Below are 24,078 nucleotides of genomic sequence, written 5' to 3'. Positions count from 1 at the left end.
TTCATCCAAAATACAGTTGAACTTGGTTAATTCGAAGTCTAAAGTCACTGGAAAAAAGTTTGAATTATCCAATTGATTCATCCTGGATCCGTAAAATGACTACAAATTGAAACTTAATCATTAACATTCATATGGGATAATACTGATTGTCAATCATTAAAATATAATCAGTTACAAAACTGTTTCCTAAATTTCGATAATTTTATAATTGTAGTAATTGACCTTAGTTGCTACATTATTCCACTGTTCTGGAATCAACATCGCTGTAAAATTTCTTGACCATGCTCAAAGCCTGATTTACAGAAAAAGTTCATGATCATCCGCTATGAAATTTTTCCAAAGTATGCCAAATTTTATTATTCTCATGCTATAAAGAAAATATAGTTTCATTAACATATTACGATTTGTACTATCCGATACTTTCCATACTCTTGATGACAATAAAAAGATACAAATTTTGAATGCGCACCTTGATCCACAGGTTGAACAACATAATCAGTATCAAGTGGTACATCTCGATGTACTCCAGCTGAACAATGCTAAAATTGAAAAAAGAAAAAAAATTACCACAGAAAAAGTAGTTTTATTTGTTTTTCAAGATTTATTGTTTGATAACTTTGTCGAATAAAGCAAAGTCTGTCTTGTAGAATTTTTTGAAACTAAATTTGCTCGTACAAAAATTATGATTTTTTCCCTGCAATTTCAAGTTATCCAAAAAATTAAAAAAAATTGAATTAAACAAGAAATTTTAATATTAAATTAGATAGGAAACTCAAGGAGAGTTTGTTAAAAGATTGAATTATTCAAATTAACCAAGTTCTACCATACATGCAATCTTAATAATCTAGAAAAATTTAAGTCAGAAATCGAATAAAACATGCTTCATCCCAATCACATCAACTTCTCAAGAAATGCACTGACATGCATTCTAAAAAGTGACTAGTGATACTAGCGATATCAGAAAGCCCCATGCAGTCTGTCATACATTTCTCGCAGGCAAGACAGTGGTGTTGGTTGGCTGGAGTTGCTTTTCTAAGTTTGAGGCCAAAATATGTGATGGCTTACACTTTAAAAGTCTGTCTAAAGAGATCAGGCGGACTGGCAAACACAAACATCAAAACGCTTTCTATATTTCATACACCTGCCACTTTAATTTCCAATTCGGAAGATAATTGAAAACACTTGACATGCACATCTCATACACTGATAAATATGGAAAGGGTGTGCACATATTGCACAGCTTATCAGAAATTCCACAGAGGAATTTTTACGAGTTGAATGTGCAGTCTAGTAGTATTTGACCATAGCTGGTAAGCCTTCGAAAAAATCATTATGCTGATTATCATGGGAAACGAGAAAGAAATACCAACCAGTGAAGACATGAATGCAAGTGTATAACAAATCGCATCAAATTTCAGTTCAAATTGTTTGACAAAATCTTGATTGTATTTAAATTAGTCTATTTTCTAGAAGTGTTGTAATACTAAATAGTATTATAATGTTTATAAATTTTAGTAATCCAAGTTCCTTTTATTAGAGATACAAGTCATTTTGGTAATAAACCAGGTAGAATTGTTCAGGCAATGTATAATGCTATTGGAGATGCAGGCTGGAAAATATTCCATGATGCATATGTTGGTTATTTAGAAAGATGCAAGCATGTGAATTGATGTCCAATGGAGTTGTGAAAATGTGTAATGCACTTTTCTTTCAGTTGTGACCCAGTTACTGAAGTAGTTAGGCACAAATGAATGAAATCTAAAGTAGTGAAATGGTTAAGAGATTTGTAAAAGCCTCTCCACTGAGAGTAACATGAGCCTTTAACACAATATTAATGTAAGCACAGAAGATCAGACATCTGCCACTTTTGCTTTGGTAGGTGACAGCACTCTCGAATAGGAAACATGCATGACTTAGCATAAAAATATTAGATGCACACACTCACATGCAGGCACAACACTTTCCGGCAAGCACCAGTTCATTATAAATTCTGCAGAGGAATGTTTATAAGGTGCACGTACTGTTCTCACTTCATCCACACTACATCTGGTTCACATTTGTTTGAATAATTTATGCTCTGCATAAAATATATATTGCTTTGCTTCTGGTAAAGGAAATCTTCTACCACGTTTTGTGATGGTACTTTTTTTTTTCTTTTCCTTTTTTTTTCTTTCTGTAGCTTATGTATCCTTACTACATATTTCAGAGGGTGAGTAGATATATTTTTGCTCAATGCTTGGTAGCTTTGCATGGTAGTTGCTATTTGCTTCATTATTCAACATTTTGACATAGAATTTCACATGTACCATTTTTGTATATTCTGCTTTGTTTGTATTTTTTCTTGTGAATTTGCTTTATTTTACATCATATTTTATATAACATAAAAACATGTAAATTGGTTTTCTTGTTGTTAATAGGAAACAGCAATTCCTATACAAACTTTTATGGATAATCCTACAGATCTGATACCAGCACATGCAAAAGGTGAGTCTCTATTTCATAGTTATCATTAAATTATGCCATCTTTCTGGGTTAAGTTCAATTTTTAAGTTGTGTGCCTGACAAAATTGTATTTCATGAACACCAAAATGCACTTGTGATGCTAAAATTTTTTTTGCATGAAGTAGGAATATAAAATTCTTGGTAATAATCTTTTGGAGAGCTTATTAACCTTCTGTCGGGTGCAATATGCTTGATGGGCACACATTCAAAAAACATAATAAACACCTTTCATTCAAACCGAACATGATCCATGCTCTATCACCATTGGAAAATTTTAGTATATCCCCAATCGGGCCAGACTTTATTATACAAGAATAATGATAATACATGACATAAAATAAAACAATGCACAGATACAGCAATTATGTACAAGAAGAACATGCATAATATAACACAGAAAAACATGTAAATATATGGGGGAAAAAATTCATACAATATATACAAATGGATGAGGGTCACTGCATAATGCACACACTTAATAAACACCTAATTAAGTTCATTTATACCAGGGCTGGACAAATTGCAAAAATATCTAGGGACCAGAACAATTTTTTTTAGGTGCCAATAATTTTTTACCCAAAGAAAAAGGTCCAAAATAATGCTTCTTTTGACCTTTTCAGGGTAGTGATCCTCTTTCATGTTAGCAGACATGCTACTATAAATTCCAAACATTTTGTGCTGCTCTCAGCCTTCAATTTATTAACTACACAAAGAAAATTTTAGGCGCCAATACCAATTTTTTAAGTTCCCTGGCGCTTGGGATTTGTCCAGCCTCGATTGATACAACTGACAAGTAATGAGCATCATTATTGAGGATGTGAATAGAAGAAAAACCACAAAAATCTGTGCAAAAACCATGTATTTGACATGAAATGAGCGAGAACCGGTAAAATGCACCCGATGGAAGGAAATTAGCGAGAACCTTAAGAAAATTGCTCCCGTAACCTGTTGGTAAATGAGAAACATGTGCATGTGTCTCACAAACCTAACCCATACAACGAAGGGTTAAAATACTTAAATTTCAAAATGTTGCATAATCAGACGCAATGAGCCTAGCAGATCACTTTAATCATCACATATGTTTGATAAGGTTTTGAGTGAAGTGTAACTGTTATGTCGTCAAACCTAACTAGATAAAAGACAGCTACTCAATAGTGCTAGTGCCATCTAGGAAAAGAAAGAGAAAAGAAAATGTGAAGGTTGCACCTATTACGGTCTTTTGAATATTAACGTGGAGGTGTGTGGTTTTTCTGTACCTATTACGGAGGCTTAAAAAATCTTTGTTTCACACAATTTCACTCAATTCACTTTGCAGGACCTTGGTGATTCAAAGACCTTGATTGTTTTAAATGATAAAGTTTTGCATTTTGCTTTATGTATTTTACATCGGTATTTTAGCTATTATATTAATTTTTTTTAGTATTACCAGTTGAAGAAGATGATTATTCAAAGCGGGTCAATACTATGAACAGCAATGTAAACATGAATGTGAATATGCGTGCCAGGCTAGATCCTTATGGTACTCTGGCTGCAAACGAATGTCTATCCAATCAACTTAATGGACAGATGAATGGTGAAGGAATTTTTTTGTTCTATCATATTTTATACATCTATTTTCTATTTGTTTTCTGTACATTTTCTGTTTGTTTTTGTGTGTAAAAGCTGTCATCGATTCACAATCTTTTATACAGAGATGCCGCTGACGTGCTATGGCTCGTCAAATACCCGGAATTTATGTGTTCTCTAGTAGCAGACAATAAAATTAAAAGAACCTAGTTATAAGCTGGTAAATTAATCCTTTTTTAAATGAACCTTTGGATTGTGCATGTTTTTAGAAATGAATTATTTGATTCAGAGAGAGATAGAGATACCAGTGAATGATGGGGGAGAGGGGGACCATGCTTTGATTATTTTCAAGAGGGACCCACTTTCACTCAAAAAGGACCCAGATGTTGCCAATAACCTTCATCTTGAGACCCAGGTTAACAGAATTTCTGATATATACATGTATATATATTATCAGGATATATAGAATGCAGTGTGCACCAGGAACATTGTCAAATTTTGTTTTTAATTTTTCAAGAAAAAAAAGGAACTTTCTCTTAAAAGTAAGTGATAGAAATGTTAACACATAGAAAAAGAGAGAGAAAAGAAAATGTGAAGGCTGTGCCTATTAGATCAGTTTTGCCCGACGGAGGGTTAGAGGTCTTTGCTTCACACAATCGCACTTGCTTCAATTTGGACCTTGGCAGCTTAAAGACCTTGATTGATTTAAATGAAGTTTTGTATTAATATATATATCATAGCAAATATTTATTATATTTGCATCATAATTGAGGGGGAAAACCTGGGCATTCATTGTCTCATGGGTAATCTGCCACATGCATACATAGATTGCGCCCCCCCCCCCTATACATATATTCATAATGCTACAGTTTGTTTGTGTGACTCTTAGTTGTGTCTCTCACACTATGTGTGACTCTTAGTCACACATAGTGTGTTAGTTTGCCTTCCCTTGGTTGATTTCTTTCATGTATGCATGTATGATGAAAAAATAGTACTCTATTATAGTGTGAAAAATTGAAATACACTAATAGTATTATGTTATATATACATAAATCACTTTCTAACGTTATTTCAATGCAGTCTTGAGAAATTAAAATTTCAGAGAATATTCTGATATAATTTCTCATTGTTTGATTCCAAAAGTGAGCCTAAGAGTATAGGATCTAAGCCTTTTTTTTTTATTGGAGCCCTTTGAGTTTATTTAAAATGTTGCATATATGTATACAGGTCGTCATTTCAACCTTTTCCAGGGATGCGGAGGGGGGGGGGGCAGGAACATGTGCTCAATATATATGTGTGTATATATATATATACCATTTTCAGTGTATTTTCTAAAGCCGGGGGCAATGCCCCCTGACCCCTCAAAATGACAAGCCTGTATGTGTATTAATAAAAATTCCCAATAATTTGGAGGCTCTTATTTCACTCCGTGCGGTACAAGACCTGATGTCTCCCTGACACTGTGCATAAGTGACAACGCTTGTTACAGCCAAAATTACTGTTCAAAAGCATTGTAAGTAAAATTTAAAATAAATTGCAGTTTAATTACATTGACAACATTCATAATTTTCAAGTTAAACAATCAAGAGAAGTGGGAGGGTACATTAAAAAAGTTATATAAACCTAAGTAATCACAAATTATTTCAACCTTTTCTTTATATTTTGATGGGCAGTGATAATAACTGCTATCACAGTTTGTCCTATTCCATTTATCTCTCAGAACTCAACAAGAATAAAAAATAATAAAACTCAATAAGAATTTGTGATCAATTTAAAAAAACTTATATACAGTTCTACCATTTTCAATGTTTTATAAATACCTAATTAATGTTGTGTGGCAACACATTCCATGACCTGTGATGTGACAACTTCCTTCACATATTGGGTTGGTTATCACATTTAACAAGAATTTTTTAAAATTAATATTTCTTAGAGTGATTTTTTTTTTCCTTGTATTCACAAAAAGCTCTAGTACATTCCAATTGTTATATATATCAAAAATTTTTTGGGATTGGTTTGAAATAAATACCCCAGATTTTAATTGAAACAACTATCACAGTTTGCCCTATTCCATTTATCTCTCAGAAAGATGTTTATGGTGAATTTTGTTGAAACCAATTGCTGTGTATACTATTATTTTGTTTGTTTGTCAACACCTTTCACTAAAACAGCTTTTAGTCTAGCAAAGGTAAATATCAAATTTGATGTTGGAATTTTCTATTTTCACTGTCTTACAGATGCTTACCAGACAATGCCAAGATTCACGGGACCTCAGCCACCACCAATCATAGATCGCAGCAATAAACCTTTGACCAACTACAGCATAGGTATAATTTCATAAGTAACATTAACATAATAAAATATATAAATAATTTGCTTCAGTTGCCATGATTATAATTTGTCTTCATATGTTATCCACAGTTTTTTTTTAATATATTCATAATAACTGCCGGGCATTTTGGAAAGTTATAGAAAATACCATGTGGTGCTTCAGTCTTTCCATAGATATTGCATAGTCTCAATAGATATTGCAAACACGATCAAGAGATGGAGGGTCAGTGATGAACCCTCCTTATCTGATCATATGTTCATAAACTTCTACTACGAAGCAACATTTACTCCCACTTTTTTTCGGAATTTTAAGAACACAAACTGGGATCTTTTTAATAGAAACCTGGAAAGCCAGCTCAACACTCTCGCCAACCCCTGTGACGAGATCTTAACAGTAGATGACTTGGATCACCATGCTGCCATTCTGACAGAGGTGATCAGGAACTCAGCGAATCAGGCGTGTCCACTCAAGCCTGACAAATCTAAAGTCTACTCAAAAAATTGGTGGACTAAAGATCTTGAACTCCTCCGTAAAGAAACGAGGAAGGCACACAGGAAGGCTGTTAGGACTAAACTTGAATCAAATTGGACTTACTATAAGGAAGTTCAACGAAAGTTCAAGAAAGAAATCAGAAAAGTGAAAAATAGTTCTTGGAAGAAGTTCTGTACAGAGATTAATTCACTGTCAGAAACTGCCAAGGTTACCAAATTGATCAAAAACAATTCCTGTGATAAAATTAATGTTATAGAACGACCAGATGGTAACTATACTGCCAGCCCAGTGGAGACGCTGGAATGTCTTCTGGACTATCACCTAGGTGGACCAACGGAACCAGACTGTGGTGTACAGGCTACGCCCATCCTGGAACCAGTAGACACCTCAATAGCCAACAAGATAGTTGAATATGACAAATGTACCGAAGCCTTGAGGGGATTTTCTCCCTTCAAGTCACCAGGCACAGATGGAATATATCCTATCTTTTTACAAAAAGGATGGAAAGTTATAGGCATTGAGCTGATTCGCCTCTTCGAAGCCAGCCTAGTTTTGGGATATATACCAAAAGTATGGAAGAGCTCCAGAGGTGTCTTCCTACCAAAACCAGGAAAAGACACCTATTATAAATCATCATCCTTCAGAATGATTACATTATCTTCTTTCCAGTTAAAGTTACTGGAAAAACTGATACTCTGGCATCTTCAAGAGATTCCTCTCTTAATGGGTAAGATTAATGTGAACCAGCATGGTTTTAATACAGGGTTTTCCACTGACTCTGCTCTTCATCAACTGATTTGGAGAATTGAAAACACAATTATCAATGGACAATTTGCTGTTGGTATTTTTCTGGACATCGTTGGAGCCTTTGACAACGTTACTTTTGACTCTGTATGTAAGGCACTAATAGATTTTAACATTCCACCTATGTTAACTAGATGGATTGATCATATGCTCAGGAACCGAACAATCACTGCTCATGTTCTTGATGCCCAAGCTGAAAGAGCTATCAGAAGAGGATGTCCGCAAGGAGGAATCCTTTCTCCCTTTCTATGGAACATGGTCTTCAGCTCCCTGATCTCTGATCTAATGAAAGGACCAGGGTATACACAGGCATATGCAGACGACTTAGTCGTGCTCATTCAAGGGCATGATTTATCCACAATGAGGATTCTTGCTCAACAAATTTTAAACTCTGTCAGCAGATGGGGTGACAAACACCAACTAACATTTTCCACGGAAAAAACCAGAATTGTGATTTTCACATGGAACAGAAAATGGGAAATTGGAAACTTAACCCTCAAGGGACAAGAATTAACCATTTGTGACAGAGTGAAATACCTTGGATGTCACTTGGATTCTAAGCTCTCCTGGAAATCCCATATTCATGAACGAGCTAAACGGGCCACTAATATACTTATGCTGTGCAAAAGAATTATTGGTAAAGCCTGGGGTTTAAACCCTAAAACCACTCAGTGGATTTATACTGCCATTGCACGCCCAATGCTGAGCTATGGTTGTGTGGTATGGCACCAGGTGTTATCAAAGACCTCTTATGAAACTGTCTTGCAAAAAGTGCAAAGACTAGCTTGCATTCTTATCACGGGAGCCTTACCCAGCTCTCCCTCCATCGCCCTTGAAACTACTCTTAAGATACCACCTCTGAGATGGTACCTACAAGGAGAAGCGTTTAAAACTATGTATAGGATGGAAAGAAATGGTACATGGTGCAATCGACCATATATGGGATACAAACCTTCTTTCAAGAATCATCTTGACAGCTGTCTACTGGGAAAAGCGGAGATACCCTCTCTACTAATGCCAAAAGACTCCTGTTCCAAAACAAAAAATTTTACTAAATGCTTCACTATCCACATACTCAGGAGAAATGAAGTTGCCCACATAATTGATAGCATCTCAACAGGAGTTATTGAATGTTACACCGATGGCTCTAGGATTACTGATACTGGGGCTGGAGCAATTTTCCGCATCTTTGGAGTGGATCACGACTACCATAAGATACATTTGTATCTAGGCAAAACGTCGACGGTCTTTCAAGCTGAAGTATTAGCAATAGCCATACTGGCTGAAAGTCTGATTACCAAAGGGTATCATGGAAAACAAATTGTTATCTTCTCTGACAGCCAAGCAGCACTATTGGCTCTTGACAACTTCCTCAAGTTTCAACTGTGTGTAAAATACTGCACTGACACGCTGAATAACTTGGCCGCATTGAGCAACAACATCAACCTTTACTGGGTTCCTGGTCACGTAAATTTCCAGGGAAATGAACTCGCAGACCAGATAGCCAAAGAGGCAGCGAACATGAAGCTATCTGGTCCTGAACCTTTCTATCCTGTTTCGATGTCAACCATCAAAGGAGATGTCAAACAATGGATAGAAGACAAACACATGCGGCAATGGAACTCAAGGCAGGACTGCAGACAGGCCAAGCTGGCCTTGGGAACCCATCCGAATATTGCTAAAAAACTTATCTCATTGAACAGGAAACAAATTCGACAGGTTATACAGATCATCACTGGTCATGCTAACCTAGCGAAACACCTACACAACTGTAGTTATACAGATTCACCTATTTGTCCTGCGTGTGGAGAAGAAGACGAAACTCCACTCCACTATGTGGGACGATGTCCCGCCTTCTCCATCCCGAGAAGGAACTACTTCGGTGATCATCAGGTGACTCTAAGTGAAGTTGTGAATGCTCCCAGCATTTACAACTTGGTAAATTTTCTAAATTACACTAAACACCTAAATTCATGGTGAGTTTCAACTGTGCTTTAACTTGAACTTTCATGCATTACTATTTAATAACCTCATGTTGAGTTCTCAGCCGTATCTCTGAGACCTTCTCTGCTCCTTTTCTAAAAGGGCACCGCAGACAGGAGCAGCCTCAAATTTTCTGACATGGCTTCACCGGTTGTGGTTCTCCATAATGTCCCATACAGAGACCCAATACAATGTGGTAATAGACACCATAACTCTCGTCCCCGGAGCAGTCACCAAACTCTGGGTATTTCCACAGAATAATATCTTTCTTCATTCTTACATGACCTACAACTCATGTTGAACCACTTGGTGCTAGAGCAATGGGCAAAATTTTGCCTAAGCTCTTCCCCTATGGGACGCCAAATGATGATGATGATCAGTCTTTCCATAATTTAAATACCAGTTTAAAATATTTTTTACTTAAGTGATACAGTCACAAGATAATCATCTATATATATATATGTTGGTAGATCCATTGGTTCAAGATATGGGTTACGATGCTTCTCATGACTATATCAACACAACAGAAAACTTTGGTATATCAGAATCTCATCTGGAACATCAGAATCACACAGTGAGTATTTTTTTCTAATTAATTCAAATTTCTGGCTGACTTTATTATTGTCAATCGCATATAATCAGATTTCATGTTTGTTGAGGATTTCTGACTGATATTCATATTTTTTACTTATGACACTGTGAGACTTCTTGATAATGGATACCCACACTCACACGGGACACCTCTCTAATAGAGAGTAGATATATCAGAAAAATTTGGGATTGGTTTGAATTAAATACCACAGATTTTAATTGAAATGCAAAAAATGTGACAGCTATCAGTTTTCTCTATCACATTTATTTATTTAAAAAATATAATATTTAATAATAAAATATTATAATCTCTCAGAAAGATGTTTATGGTGAATTTTGACGGAATCGATTGCTGTGTATACTGTTATTTTTAAATACAGTGATTTACTATACATGAAATGCAGTGGATTCTGCCTATACTGCTTTTCAAAAGCTATTATGAAAAAACTTTGTAAGATAGAAAACATTTTAAACAGGAAATATCTATGAGTTTTAATCAAAGATGGGACAAGGAAAATGCTATAAAAGGGAATGTTATAAGCAGTATCCACTGAAAATAAAAGCCCTCAGGAAATCAGTCTATAAAAGGAGGTTCCACTGTTATCAAGTTTCATGAGTCTTTTAGGTCCTCTGCGCCTATACAGTCGAATCCCATTATAACGAACTCCAAGAGACCGGATAAATAAATTCGTTATAACGAAATTTTGTTATAAAGGAATTTCAGGTTGTTTCCATTGTTCCTATGTAAACTTATTTGAGGGATTAGAAAAGTGTTCGTTAAAACGAGATTTTCGCTATAACGGTATTCGTTAAAACAGAATTCGACTGTATATATATGTTTCCTTGATTTTATTGTGCAGTCACACACTTTTGGTATTTATACTTGTACGCATTACTTTGATTCTCATATTTGAACGTATATTGTCAATAGGGTCTCTCTGAACTCCTTGTATAATCTGATAATTTTTGTAACCTTGCACACATGCTTGTTGAAATCGTATCTGAATGCACATACATGACTTGGGGTTGTTTTGGTCCAAAGAACCCCATTTTTTTCCTTCCTGTAACTATGAATTTCTTCCAGCACGTCATTCCCTCCAAGGCAATGAGACTATATCATGTAAGCGACAAAGCCTGGTCATGTTCAGTCTGTTCTGGATCAGGGCTTGCATAATCGAAAAAAAAAAAAAAGCTTCATCTCTTTAAATTTGAACAATGAGATCTTTGAGATGGGCTTGTCCAAATGCAACTTTTTTTAGAGCATGTGCAACTGCTTTTCATCCTCTCACTTTTGACAAGAGCTTTCATTTTCTTCCCTGTCTCCCACAAGATCCTTCAAACAAGCTTGTACTGGCCCCTAACTTGACCGCCATCAAAGGATCTGAATGTTAGGAGGTTAAACTGAACAGAATTTCATATTGCACATAATTATTTTCCATCATTATGCCATTTATTCCTAATTATACCTTTAATGTTATGACATTTCAGAGTCAGTTTAACAAGGCAGTCTACAATGAAGATTCGTACACGAAATCTAGGTACAATGATAATTCCTATGACAAAGTTTTGTACAATGGAAATGCTCATAATTACCCTGATAAGTCTCTGCACCATTCCAGTGTGGATTTATCAAAAGATGTTGAGGGTAATGATTTGTTCACTTCAGCTGATGTGCCATACCAGTCTATGACATTGGATAGGGCGAGAATAAACCAGAGTGCTGCCAAAAAGAGGTATAAAACTCAAAGAATTTATTTCATATTTCTAATAATTCTTCGTTTATGATTAACAAGCTTAATTTGTTTGATAATGTGCTCATTATCTAAATTTCTCGTATATTGAATCATACTTCCCCACAGTAAATAATGGAAATTCTGATGATTTGTTCCACAATTATTCATTTATGTAAAAACGACAGGTAAAACTGGCATTCAATCAATAACAAATACAAAAATCACATAATGAATAATTATCTTACAATAAAAAATATAATACAAGGATTCCATAAATATGCACACAATGTGATGTTTACAAATTAACCTTAGTGAACAACCTTAAATGACCAGAGAGAGGAGGATTATCATTTAGGAAGATTCACAGACTGTTGTCTGTTCAAGTTAGTTGTCTTTTTCATTTGTGTGACTGAAAAAAAACCTATCCAATGACACTTGCTTTTGCTACCTTTTTATGATTTCTCAGAAATGAGAAATATTACATTGTCATTGGACAGGTTCATTGCTAGCTTTGATTGGTTCTTTTCTACAAAATTTTGTACAGATTCTCAAATTCAATGTGTGTCTCTCTAATCTCATTTGAAGGAGAAGAGGGACTTCTCCTCACCTCTCTCTTCCTTAGACGAGGTAAGCTCTTGCTGTTGTTTGCAATGGAGATCCAACAGTTTGCCTGCAGTCAACTCCTGGCCATGTTCTTCCACTAGTTCTTCAATGTTGACTTAATTCACCTCCAGTCCCATGGTCTTCCTCAAGACCATGACAAATGGTGGCTCCTATTCATGAGCCAGCCCCTCACAGTTACGTTCAATAATGCAGTCACAGCCCATAGTTATCTCTAAGAAGAATTTAAAAAAAAAACAAAGCACACATATGCGTTGTTACAATGCTACACCTAGTTTTGTATCGTAAAAAGTTATGTTTGCACATGCGTTTATTTTCTGAGTGAGTCACACTCACCAGAGACTGTAGGAAAATATTACCCACAATTTTTTTCACAGTACAAGTGTGGACAAAAGCAAAAACCATAGGCTCAGTTGTGGTAACGCGAAACTAAATGAACAAAGCACAAGATTTTTGCTCGTAATGTGAATCATTGCTCATTAACCAAGTCAAAAAAATTTTCATCAACCAATGTTCCACTGTGGTGGTTTTTTGTCCATTTTTTGTTAGTTTTAGAATGATGATGTGCAGAGTGTTTCATGCAATTTTTGATACTTTTCTGTCATAACGCATGTTTTTACCGTGTTTCACAGGCAAGAATCAAGAGGACCTCCTCCACCTCCACCAACCAAGCCTCATTCATTCAAAAACAGGTTAGAAATATTCTATTTTTATTTTGATAGTACGAAAACTTCAACATTTTGCTTTTATATTTCATTTTAAAAATTCTTAATCAAATTCACTTGAATAGTGACAACCTGGGACAGTAAATCACAATACATTCTGATAAATAAGCTATTGGAATATACAGGGTGTCTAAGATGAAGGTGTTCAAAAGTAATGGCTCATACTGAGAGAACCACACAAATTAGTTTTGGAAGTGCTGCATTGTCCATAGGGGGATCACTCCAAGTTTCCTGTCAAAGTCATATATGCACACTGTCAACAGCTGCTTTGAGAAATCTTTCGCAGCAGTTAGCTGACTGCCGGTTAACATGTTAAAGATTCACAAAAATGGAATTGTCAGTCTATTTTTTTTTTATCACAGAACTGACAGTGACGGGACATTTTGACATGCTGAAAAACAGTACCTCCCAGTTTTTACAGTTTAAAGGCACACCTACACCTGGCTTCATTCAGCACCTCCTAGAGATAGAAGGCCTGTGTGTGTGTGTGTGCACCCTGCTTGTGATGTCAGTAAGTAGTCCATTTTCCCTTAGAATATTCAGGGAAAAAGAAAAAAAATTCCCTGCTCGTGTCAGTATCATCGTTGTGTGGAAAAGAAATGATCGGGCTCAGAATTGGCAATTTCTATGCCCCATATCCAATCACTATGCGGCATTTGTGAGCCAATCAGGAAGATTCTATGCCAAAATAAGAAGAAACGAAAACGAAATAGGATGCTGTGTTTTGCTGTGGCAAACTTGCTAGGTAGTCTGAATGGCATTTATAGAAAAAACAGTGCAGAGGCCTTCTATCTCTAGGAGGTGCTGCTTCATTGCTCTGTAGGTTAGCCCTTGGAACCTTGTATACACTAATTATTGGATCTACACTGCTCAAAAGAATTAGAGGAAATGTAGTTTTTACTTGATCATGATTTTCCAACATTTTAATTGATAAAATATTTACAAAGAACATTGTAAGGTATTCACAAAGAGTCACAAGAGTTAATCATAAACTAAATTTTAATAAATTTAAATGAATAATATATATGTCCCTCTAATTGTTTTGAGCAGTGTATATAAGCCCCAACTTTTTCAAAAGGTATTACAGTAATTAACTTTTAACATTTTAACGATTCTCATATGATTAATCTGTTCACTTAGACTCTCAACCCTCCGTCGGGTGCAACTGATCTAGTAGGCGCATTCACATTTTCTCTTTTCTCTCCTTTCCTGAATGGCACTGGCACTAGCCCTATTGAGTAGCTGCCTCTTATCTAATCAGGTTTGAGTGCGTAACAGTAATTTCACTCAAAATATTACAAAATGTGATCTTATAGGCTCATTTCGCCTGATTACTCATTTTCAAATGTAATAATTTTAACCTTTCCATGCACGGTTTGGGTCTTTGAGACCCATGCACATGTGTTTCTCTCCGGACAGGAACAATGTTCTTGAGGTTCTTTCTAATTTCCTTCAGTCAGGCACATTTGATGTGACAGGCACAGCATGGCCATTGTTCACCAAGGCCTGCTGCATTAAAATTTGTATGACATGGTTTTATATCAAATACAGTAGACTCTCAACTATCCAGCCTAGTTTAAAAACTATAATACATTAATGAATTACAATACACTATTACCATTTCCCATTTGTGTAATCATTTATCAACGAACAGTAAAATAAGTTAAAATAATTTTTGTAAGAACTTAGCCTACGTTTTATATTTGTGTTTTGTTAATTTTGGAAGTGTATGTATTTGTATTATACAGCAGTATTTCCCAACGTATTTGATGCATTGTACCTCTGCCCCCACTTCCCTTTCTTGAAGTTTACCATTGACTCCCTATAGCTAAGGTCAATTTCCACACTTACTCATGAAATCCAAAATGTATTTCTCATAATCTGCATATCAATATATATTTGCATAAAAAAAAGAAGCAATAAATTACAATTTCACAACACTAATGTGTCCTTCACATAGTAATAGTAAACTAAAATGATCCCAAGGACACATGGATAGTGCATTGAAAAACACTGCTGTGTCCTGTGCATATGATTTTATGTTTCCTGCAGTTAAGTTAGGCATTATAAAGTTTGTCTTTAAATGTGTGCAGTATTTTAGTCTCTGACTTGCTTTTTCTGTAGCAAATTTTTAAAGCAGTACAGTTCAGAAGTATATAAGAAACATTTATTAAGCATTCGCCTGTACTTAGAGGTAAAAAAATTAATATAAGATAAGGATTTGGTATAAAAAGGATGTTTTTGATGGTATGGGGAGGGGAGATAGGAAGTGTAAGCAATTATAGAACTCTGACCTACCCAACTTTTCCATTATCGGGCTGACCCTTCCGCCATATTAGGCTGGATAGTCCAAAGTCTACTACTGCACATGGTTTTTGCAGAAACTTTTGTTTTTTTTCTTTTATTGCCACCCTTTATAATGATGTTAATCACTGGCAGTTGTTTAAATGAACTTAATTAGATGTACTTATGTTTTTTAAATGCGTGCCCATCAAGCACATTGCATCCAAACTCATCATCATCAATGTATTGTGCCCAACAGAAGGTTAAACCAATAAATGCAGGAAGATTAATTTGTGTTATTCAATTTCAATCTATAAACTTTTTAAATGTAAACATTATATTTCAGATTGGCAGATGGACGCCCAGTACCCCCACCAAAACCAATCCATTACAACTCGAAGCAGTGGCAGCCACCCAACTCTCCGAATGATGTCTTGCCAAGAAGTCCAGAAATTCAGAAGTCTTCTATGCACAGTTCTTTCCATGGCAATGCTGCCAACAACAATAACAACACAACGTCACCCTATCATTCTAGATCGTATCCAACATCCCCTTCAAAGCCACCACCTCCACCAAAACGTAAGGACCCAAGCTATTATAAACAAGCTAGCCAACAGAACACTGAATCCGCACCCATAAGCCACTCGTACAGTCAAGACAACATGATTAGTTCTAGTGGCAATGTTCACAGAAATTACACGAATGTAAGATTTGGTGACGGCATAAAAGTTTCTTCTCCTCCTGGAAGGCATTCGTCATCTTTTCCACCCCCGCCACCTCCTCTGTTACCACCAGTCGAGTTCATATCAAAAGATAGTGCTTTCAAGGTTTATAATGGTGCTGATAGTCTTCATCGAGACCAGTCCAACAGAGATAATCCCAAGTAAGTTACAATTATCAATAGTTTTCATTAAAAATAGGGATTTCCTTTTTAAATGGAAATAATTAGTTTCAGTGGTACCTAAACAGTATATTTATAAACTAGGGAAATTTTTGAAGAACTATACTTTGTTCCAGACGATATACGTTAGAATCTCCAAATGCGACACATAATGTAATAGCAGCTGCTCAAGCCATTTTCGGTCATGCTGGTGGCAAACTGGTATCTAAAGAAACTGGAGTAGAAATCATCATTCCACCAGGTGCGATTCCTGAAGGCCAAGAGCATGAGATACATTTCAAGGTTTGCCAAGATATCAACATGCTTCCACCATTGGACAAAGACAAAGGTGATTTCTTAAATGTTTTGGGTTTTAACGCTTATTCTGCAACAACTGAGAGATTTTGATTCATGAAAAATCATTAACTGGGAAGAGATTAACTCTATCAAGAATTTATTCTCTTTCTTTCCAACTGAGTGAAACTCTGATCTATTGCCATGGGCAATTTACTGTAGAGTGAGTTGTGCTGATAGTGTGTGTGCACCTAACAATTTAAGTGCATATCTAGTGTTGTGCTCTGATTTTTCAGTGCTGCCATCTATATTTAAAATTTCGAGTGAAGTGTAATTGATGAACATTTGTATCGTTTCAGGCCTGTTGGTATCTGTAAGAGATCAGTTTTAATGGGGAAATCAGCTATATAGCACTTGCTCCTCAAAATTGGACACCACAGAAAACCAACTTCAGTCAATCACCACTGTGGCACCAGTGGGGTTCAAACCCGCGTTCTCGCGATGCAAGTCCCTCACTATGACCACTTGAGATTAGATCGTATGTGAAGTTGGTTTTCTGTACTCCATAGCGAGAAGATGAATCTGGGTGGTGTCACTGCTTACATGTTTTGATGCGCCAGAAGTAAAATCACAGAGTGATTTATTGCACTGTGGTCCTCAAATCTGCTGTTACCATGCAAGCTATAGTCCGTTTCAGGTTAACTTTGCAGTGCAGAGAAAGGTAGAGAGTGTATTCCTTCACCGCAAAATATAGTTCCCATATATCGGAGGCTTACGATGATCATTTATGCAGAATATTTCAATTTTTTGAATGATTGAAAATGAATACTGAAAAAATAGTGTTCTGAATCTATCTTTATTCGTTTAAGAATTTTAAAATAGAAAAAAAAAGATCACCATTATGCGTAAAAAAAAGATTTTTCTCAGTGAGATTGGCGAGAATCAGCTATACCTTACCGCGACTGCGTAATCGATACATTGGTTGAAAGGCTTTCGTTGTCATAGCAACGTGTGATGCGGTTCCCTCGTAGCTTCCCTTTCACTGCAAAGTTAACCTGAAACGAACTATAGTTAATGTCAACCCCCTTTCATCCACACTCTGTTGTCCATGACAGTTGGCTCTAGCAGAAATTCTTCAGCTAGAATGCATGTGCTCATGACAGACGTTTGATATCGTAGCACGTGAAAATCCCAGTACCTGCATGACTTTAGAGATGGAGTGACCTATAGGCTGGGTGCCCCTGGCAATTTGCCCATGATCAAGTGCATTTAGATCCTTTATCTTTGCCCATAATGTGATCAACTATGACTTCTTTTGTGAGCAACACTCCTATTTCCGGAGCACTGATTACATCTTGTCTGTGTCACTCACGGTCCACCACATTACATACCACCAGCTGTTTTAATTCAATTACTTTTTTAGTGTATATCTATTGAGAGATATGTGGGGCAAAAGCAAGCCCTCGTTATGAAAATAAAATTACTTTATTCATGATAGCAAACCAGTTGTTAAAATATGTAATCTTCACAGTTTCTATTTCATTAATTCTTCACTGTGTCATGGTGAATATATATCAGATATGACAGGTTTCTTGAAAGTTTAATGAAGAAGAATATCATACTAAGTTTGCTTGGTTTTCGATTCCAGGAGAAACATTGCTGAGTCCTCTAGTGATGTGTGGACCCCATGGTTTGAAATTCAACATTCCAGTCGAGTTGCGACTACCTCACTGTGCCTCCATTACTCCCGAAAGTTGGTCCTTTGCCCTGAAATCTAGTGATACAAAAAGCGGTAATTTTCTTATTTTATTGTTTTAGAATGACATTATTTGTTTCATATTTTGGCATTTAAGAACTATTTTAAAAATTAAATCGATTTTTAAAAAAGGGGGCTATATTTTGTAGTTAGACGCAGTAATACCCATACTTATGTTACCTTGCACTTACAAAATCTTGTCCTAAAAGTGTATTTTTTCAATTACAGCAAATCTGTAAGGTTTCTGACATAAAATTTATGAAAGGGAAATGTTTCCACACGAGAGTTGCATTGAAGCAACATCGCATCAGAGATAGTCACTATTATGGTGTAGATTATAGATCAATACATTTAAACAAATAGAGTGACCATATCTCTGACCTGTATTTTCAACAAAACTTCTGATGTTACCAAAACATGAAGCTATTTGCATTGATTATAAATTATGTTACAATGATTACGACCACAAATAAAGATATCCATATCACATATTGTTGAACAGTTATCCCCCCCCCCCCTTCCATGAAATTCATTTTAATTCACTGCAGATTTGTATTAGTCCCATATTTCTTGCCCACAAGTGATTTCTTTGTTATATCAGCCATAATTACTCATTTTTCCTACATTTCGACACTTTTTCTCGCAAAAAGTAGTGATGTAGTCATTGAATACAACAGATTACGAGCATTAGTTTTCACATGAAACTTAGTTGCCTTATTATTTGAACAATACACCAGTGGAAAAATTTATGCTGCATTTTGCTATTTGACCAAGGGTGCTCAGGTAAGCACCAACAGACAACAAAAAAATGCTGATTGCATCTAAAGATGAGTCTAATCTTTTTAAAAAATGCATGTCCACAGATAGGTGAATTCTCAATATAGGGTATATTGTGATTTGGCAATTTTTGTTTGCCGCCAAACCCACTTTAGCGCTAGGATTACCCAAAAATGATTAAAATATGTAGAAATATATAACAATTTATACATATATTAAATATATTTAATAACAGTAATTGTTATTTAATCAATGAAAAACAATAAACACCTGTAGGCTGTACTTCGTACGGGCATGCCATGCAAACGGTTTTGCCACCAAGTTCACATTCGCCGTGCCGATAAGGGGAGCTCCTGCTCCCAGACCTGAAAATATCAACCTCAGACCACCAGAAAGGTTATGGCAAGGTGCTATGCACTAGGATTACTGCCAGAACACCCGAAAATGATTAAAAAGGCCCATCAATAATTAAAAGGTCCATTAACAGATGCCATCTTCATACGGAAGTTGATAACGCTTCTTGGCCCTTTGAATTGTAGCCGGTGCAGATACATCAAATCTACATGATCAGCCATAACGTTGGAAAAAAAAACAGGAAATAGCATGAACAACGGCATGGAAAGAGCAAAACCAACTTTGAGCAAAACTGAATGGCAACAATAAGCTGGAAAAGAAAATTGGGAGCAGTGGCGCCTTCTACGTTTTAGGATGTGGAAGAATTATGTTGGTGACATATCGCTGTTTTGGCGCATACGAAAATTTGGTGACAAAATGGTATACTATATATTAAGAATTGGCTCATGAATACAAAGCTTACAGCCAGGAATGGGCTTGTGTGTTTGGCGGTCTGGTACAAAAACAGCTTTGCAGTGTCCTCTAAACTGGGTTTCCTCCAATCCCCCCCCCCCCCCCCCCCCAGCGTATAAGGGTGCTCTGATGCATGTTAGGTTTACATTGGCACCTGAGGATGACTATTAAACTATTATGCAATGGTAGGGCCATTTTAAGAGTGCCATGCCCTTCCCCCTCAGGCAAAGTAATGCTCTTCTGGGTCCCCGACCTAGCTGTATCTGGCTATAAAGTTTAAGACTAATCTGAGTAGTGTCGATCAAATTATACGGACACTACTCCTACCTACGTAGCACTGCTGTGATGGATGTATTTCATTGAAACTTGGTATCTATATTATTTTGGCCATAGGAAAAATACAACTGCAATAAAAAAGCACAACTTTTTTCCCGTTTGGTTAAAAACTTAACTATATTTTTTTATTGAATCTTTATTTTCCCCCATGGTCCATATATCCTACATACCACCTTTCACTTGTCCTACTTTTTGGTCAAATATTCTGCTTTTGTCCTACTTTCTTGGTTTTGTCACATTTCCTACTTTTTTTTTTTTATCAAATCCTATCAACAATTTGTATAACTGATTTTAATTGAGGAGGGAAATCACCGATATATATTGCCAAATAATACAAATGCAGTAGATTGCAGTTAAGGATTCTGCCAAAGCAGAAATTATATCGTTTTTAAGGTTATTTTAGGGGTGTATGTAGACCATATATATGGCTTATTGATTTTTCACTTGTTTAGTTTGAGGGTTCAGCAAATACAGTAGTCATTAAAAACTTTTGTCTGGATGGAAAAAATAATTTTATATTTAATACTTCATGGTATTGGAGAGTAACTAGCATTCATTTTTCAAAATTAAGGTGTATATATTTTGCGCATAGATGAAACAACAGTTTGCATAGCAAAGCAGTTGGATACATATGCCTATTCTAGGTTTGGTGATTCTGATGCTACCTAATAGTGTCTTCTGTATTTTTACAGCATGCAGAGGTATAAACAATATTTACGATATTCAGTAAAGGACTACAAATGAAAGTGCTTCTTTTGTCAAAAATGGCATACACCGGCATTGAACAGTAAAATTTGAACAAATCTCTTTAAAAAAAAAAGAAAAAGGATAGGCAATGCAGTAAAACTATCTGGGTCTCCTTTACTTATTTAGGTGGGACCTTGTAATTTACACATTTTTCTTAAGTAAGTTTTTAAAGAATGACGCTCTTTCATGTCTTCATAATATGCTGTGCATTGTTGAAGAGAGTTGACAGATTGGATTGTGAAAGACCCCAAAAAAGAATGCAATTTATATTGTGAGGTGAAACAGAAAAGAATTATTGGTGGTTGCTTGTATGTTGTTTTGGCCAAAAACTGTTTTTGTAACCAAGTCATTTCTGCCATTGTGCTTTAGCTAGAGTCAACCTTATAGGATACTGAAACAGTGCTATGAATTTTTTACTTAAAAAAAATAGTTTTTTTAAATAATTATGCTATCTATGAGTATTTTGTCTAAGGGGGGTACGCTCCCCATCCTACTTTTTCCTACTTGTAATTTTTTGAGTGGGAGCCCTGTGTGTATGTATACCAAGTTTCATCAAAATACCTCCATCAGAATGGGCGCTACATATGTCTGAGTAGTGTTTAAACCATCCTGTATATAGATTTTCACTGTATCAGTAATAAAATTTTTTTTTTATTCATCAGGCGAACCAGCTGAATGGCAAAATGTTTCGTTAGACAACAGAGATGGAGTTGCATCAAGCAGAGTTGAAAATGATTACGTGTCTGTGTTAATAGATCATTTTTGAATTTTTTTTTAAAAACATATATTGAATGTTTTTCAAATTGAAAAAAAAAATTATATATTCTAATGTAAACATGATGATCGTCTCTCTCTTTTCCGAACCAAAGACATTATATTTGTTTGAAGCGTGCGAATTGATTTGAAAAAAATAAAAGTATTAGTAGAATCTATTCCATATTATGATATTGCGTTTAAGCATTTTTACCTACTGTATTTATAAAATTTATACATATATTTATAATTAGCCAAGTAATACGGCATGAAAAGCCCTTGTTTTCAGATGCACAAAGCTTCTATTCAACCATTAACACTGTGTGTGTATTCCCATGCGCAGTGGGTTAAAAGAATTATTGAACGTATAACAAGTGAATTTGATGTAGTGTGATTTTTGTACATTATAAGTCTTTGTTATTATGCGAGTTATTTCGGAGACCCTCCTCTTATATCTCTCTATATATTGACTTTTGAGCTACAGTTGTAACAGCCCAGGAGAAAAATTGAATTCGTAAGAGATGTTTTCATTGACCTCACTTTAATATAGTAATATTATTTCAGAGGCACCAATTGAAGATGTCTAACCATAGAATATAATGCTTGTGTTGCTTTATAATTTGTTGTTTTATTGTGATTCAGAGTGTCTTATATTTATTTAACTAATAGAAATTCTGCATAGTTATCGCTAAAGTGTCTAAAGCTTTTTTGTTATTCAAAATTCCATCAACTCCCATACCGCTCATATAATAATTTAAATTCTACCACATCTGATGAACAGAAAATTCTGCAATGCAATTTCCAGGTTTTTTCTTTTATTATGGATTTGTGGCGTGTATATAAATATTTTAGTTTCTTTGGAAGAATGAAATTATTGATCTGTACTCTCTCATTTCGTGCAATACTTATTCGGACGAGCCTATTATTTCCCTTATCATCATCATTGGGCATAAATTTGCGTATGTATGATGTCAAGCAAAGTCCAGAAGATGAGCCTTCATGAGCAAGTGATGGAAGTAACTTTGATGTATTGTTACCTGTAAAATTTGAATGACCGTTTTCTTACTTTCCAATTAAACTGTAAAGGTGATTGGTAGTAATTTTTAATATTTCTTGTTAAACCTAGACCCTTCTTAAATCACAATATCATTTACGCATAACAATTTTTCTAGTCTCCGAATTTATATTGATATGAATATTCCATCGAAATCAAAAGCTTTCACTTGCTGTGTGGTGGCTGTTCAAAAAGTATCGAACCTAATTTTCTTCCCTTGGAACTAGTTGAGCTATCAAATAGTATATCTCTACTGAATCAAGTATTGTCTTGGAGAGACAATATCTAGGAGTGATTTGCGATGTCTGATGCTAAACCTCCTTCACTGTTATTATGATGAACATGCACAAGTTACGATCAACCTATAGCAGTTTTCTGTTTGTAAACTCCCGAGTCATTCATTATACCAGCAATGACTGGATTGTCGACACTAGTTGAAGTTTTTTTTCCTGTAATTGAAAATTTAAAAAAAGAAATAGGAACCGATTCTTTTTGGACAGGGAAATTGATATAAGTAAAGGCTACAAAGTTACAAACTTTTTTACTGAATTGTATAATCTCAAATTCTTTTTTTTAACTTTTATCTTGTATGATATTTTAAATGGATGAGTGATGATGTTGATGTATTTTATTATTTTACGTCTGCCATTTTTTATGGGACCACTGATGTCCATATAACTGTTCTGTAAAACTAAGAATATTAAATGTTTCAAAATGTGTTGCTCACGTGTGACTTGGATATCATTGTTAGAATCTTTATTGTACATTTGAAACAGTAGATTCATGAATTTTTATGGTGCATATTTGATATAGGGTTTTGAAGGGGCCTGTCAGATGAATGAGGGTTCTCTGGGAGAAGGGCTGTTGGCAGTATAAGTTCATTTACCTCAACATCTAATATTATAAGTTTTCATCATCACTTTAAAAGTCTCCCCACAGAGAACAGCAGACCTATGATGATACAAATATTCAATCTTTACATTTCACTCATAGTTTGAAAAATAGATAACACTTGAAATTCATGCACAATACTAGATACACT

At 35.4% G+C, this 24,078-nt stretch overlaps 1 protein-coding gene across 5 annotated transcripts in view; it reads left to right on the top strand.

The window, feature by feature from the left end:
* Positions 1 to 23,757, top strand: part of LOC149079598 (tight junction protein ZO-1-like) — a 326,888-nt gene extending 303,131 nt beyond the window's left edge. For 4 of the 5 annotated variants that reach the window (XM_089240202.1, XM_089240204.1, XM_089240206.1 and 1 more), the window contains 11 exons: positions 2,180 to 2,209; positions 2,418 to 2,484; positions 3,923 to 4,075; positions 6,306 to 6,395; positions 10,150 to 10,253; positions 11,759 to 12,003; positions 13,257 to 13,316; positions 15,979 to 16,515; positions 16,650 to 16,861; positions 18,455 to 18,598; positions 21,892 to 23,757. In XM_089240202.1, the coding sequence (XP_089096328.1) occupies positions 2,180 to 2,209; positions 2,418 to 2,484; positions 3,923 to 4,075; positions 6,306 to 6,395; positions 10,150 to 10,253; positions 11,759 to 12,003; positions 13,257 to 13,316; positions 15,979 to 16,515; positions 16,650 to 16,861; positions 18,455 to 18,598; positions 21,892 to 21,995 (1,746 nt within the window). In that variant the 3' untranslated portion in view covers positions 21,996 to 23,757. The remainder of the gene's footprint in view (positions 1 to 2,179; positions 2,210 to 2,417; positions 2,485 to 3,922; positions 4,076 to 6,305; positions 6,396 to 10,149; positions 10,254 to 11,758; positions 12,004 to 13,256; positions 13,317 to 15,978; positions 16,516 to 16,649; positions 16,862 to 18,454; positions 18,599 to 21,891) is intronic. The other variant, XM_089240203.1, reaches the window with a different exon arrangement.
* The last annotated feature ends 321 nt before the right edge of the window (positions 23,758 to 24,078 follow it).

Source organism: Pholcus phalangioides, unplaced genomic scaffold (genome assembly GCF_987345545.1).
Source record: "Pholcus phalangioides strain wild (caught in Gottingen) unplaced genomic scaffold, Ppha-v1.0 ptg000012l_1, whole genome shotgun sequence".
NCBI classification, from domain to species: Eukaryota; Metazoa; Arthropoda; class Arachnida; order Araneae; family Pholcidae; genus Pholcus; species Pholcus phalangioides.
Note: the sequence above shows the minus strand (reverse complement) of the source record. Positions and strands in the feature narration are given on the sequence as shown.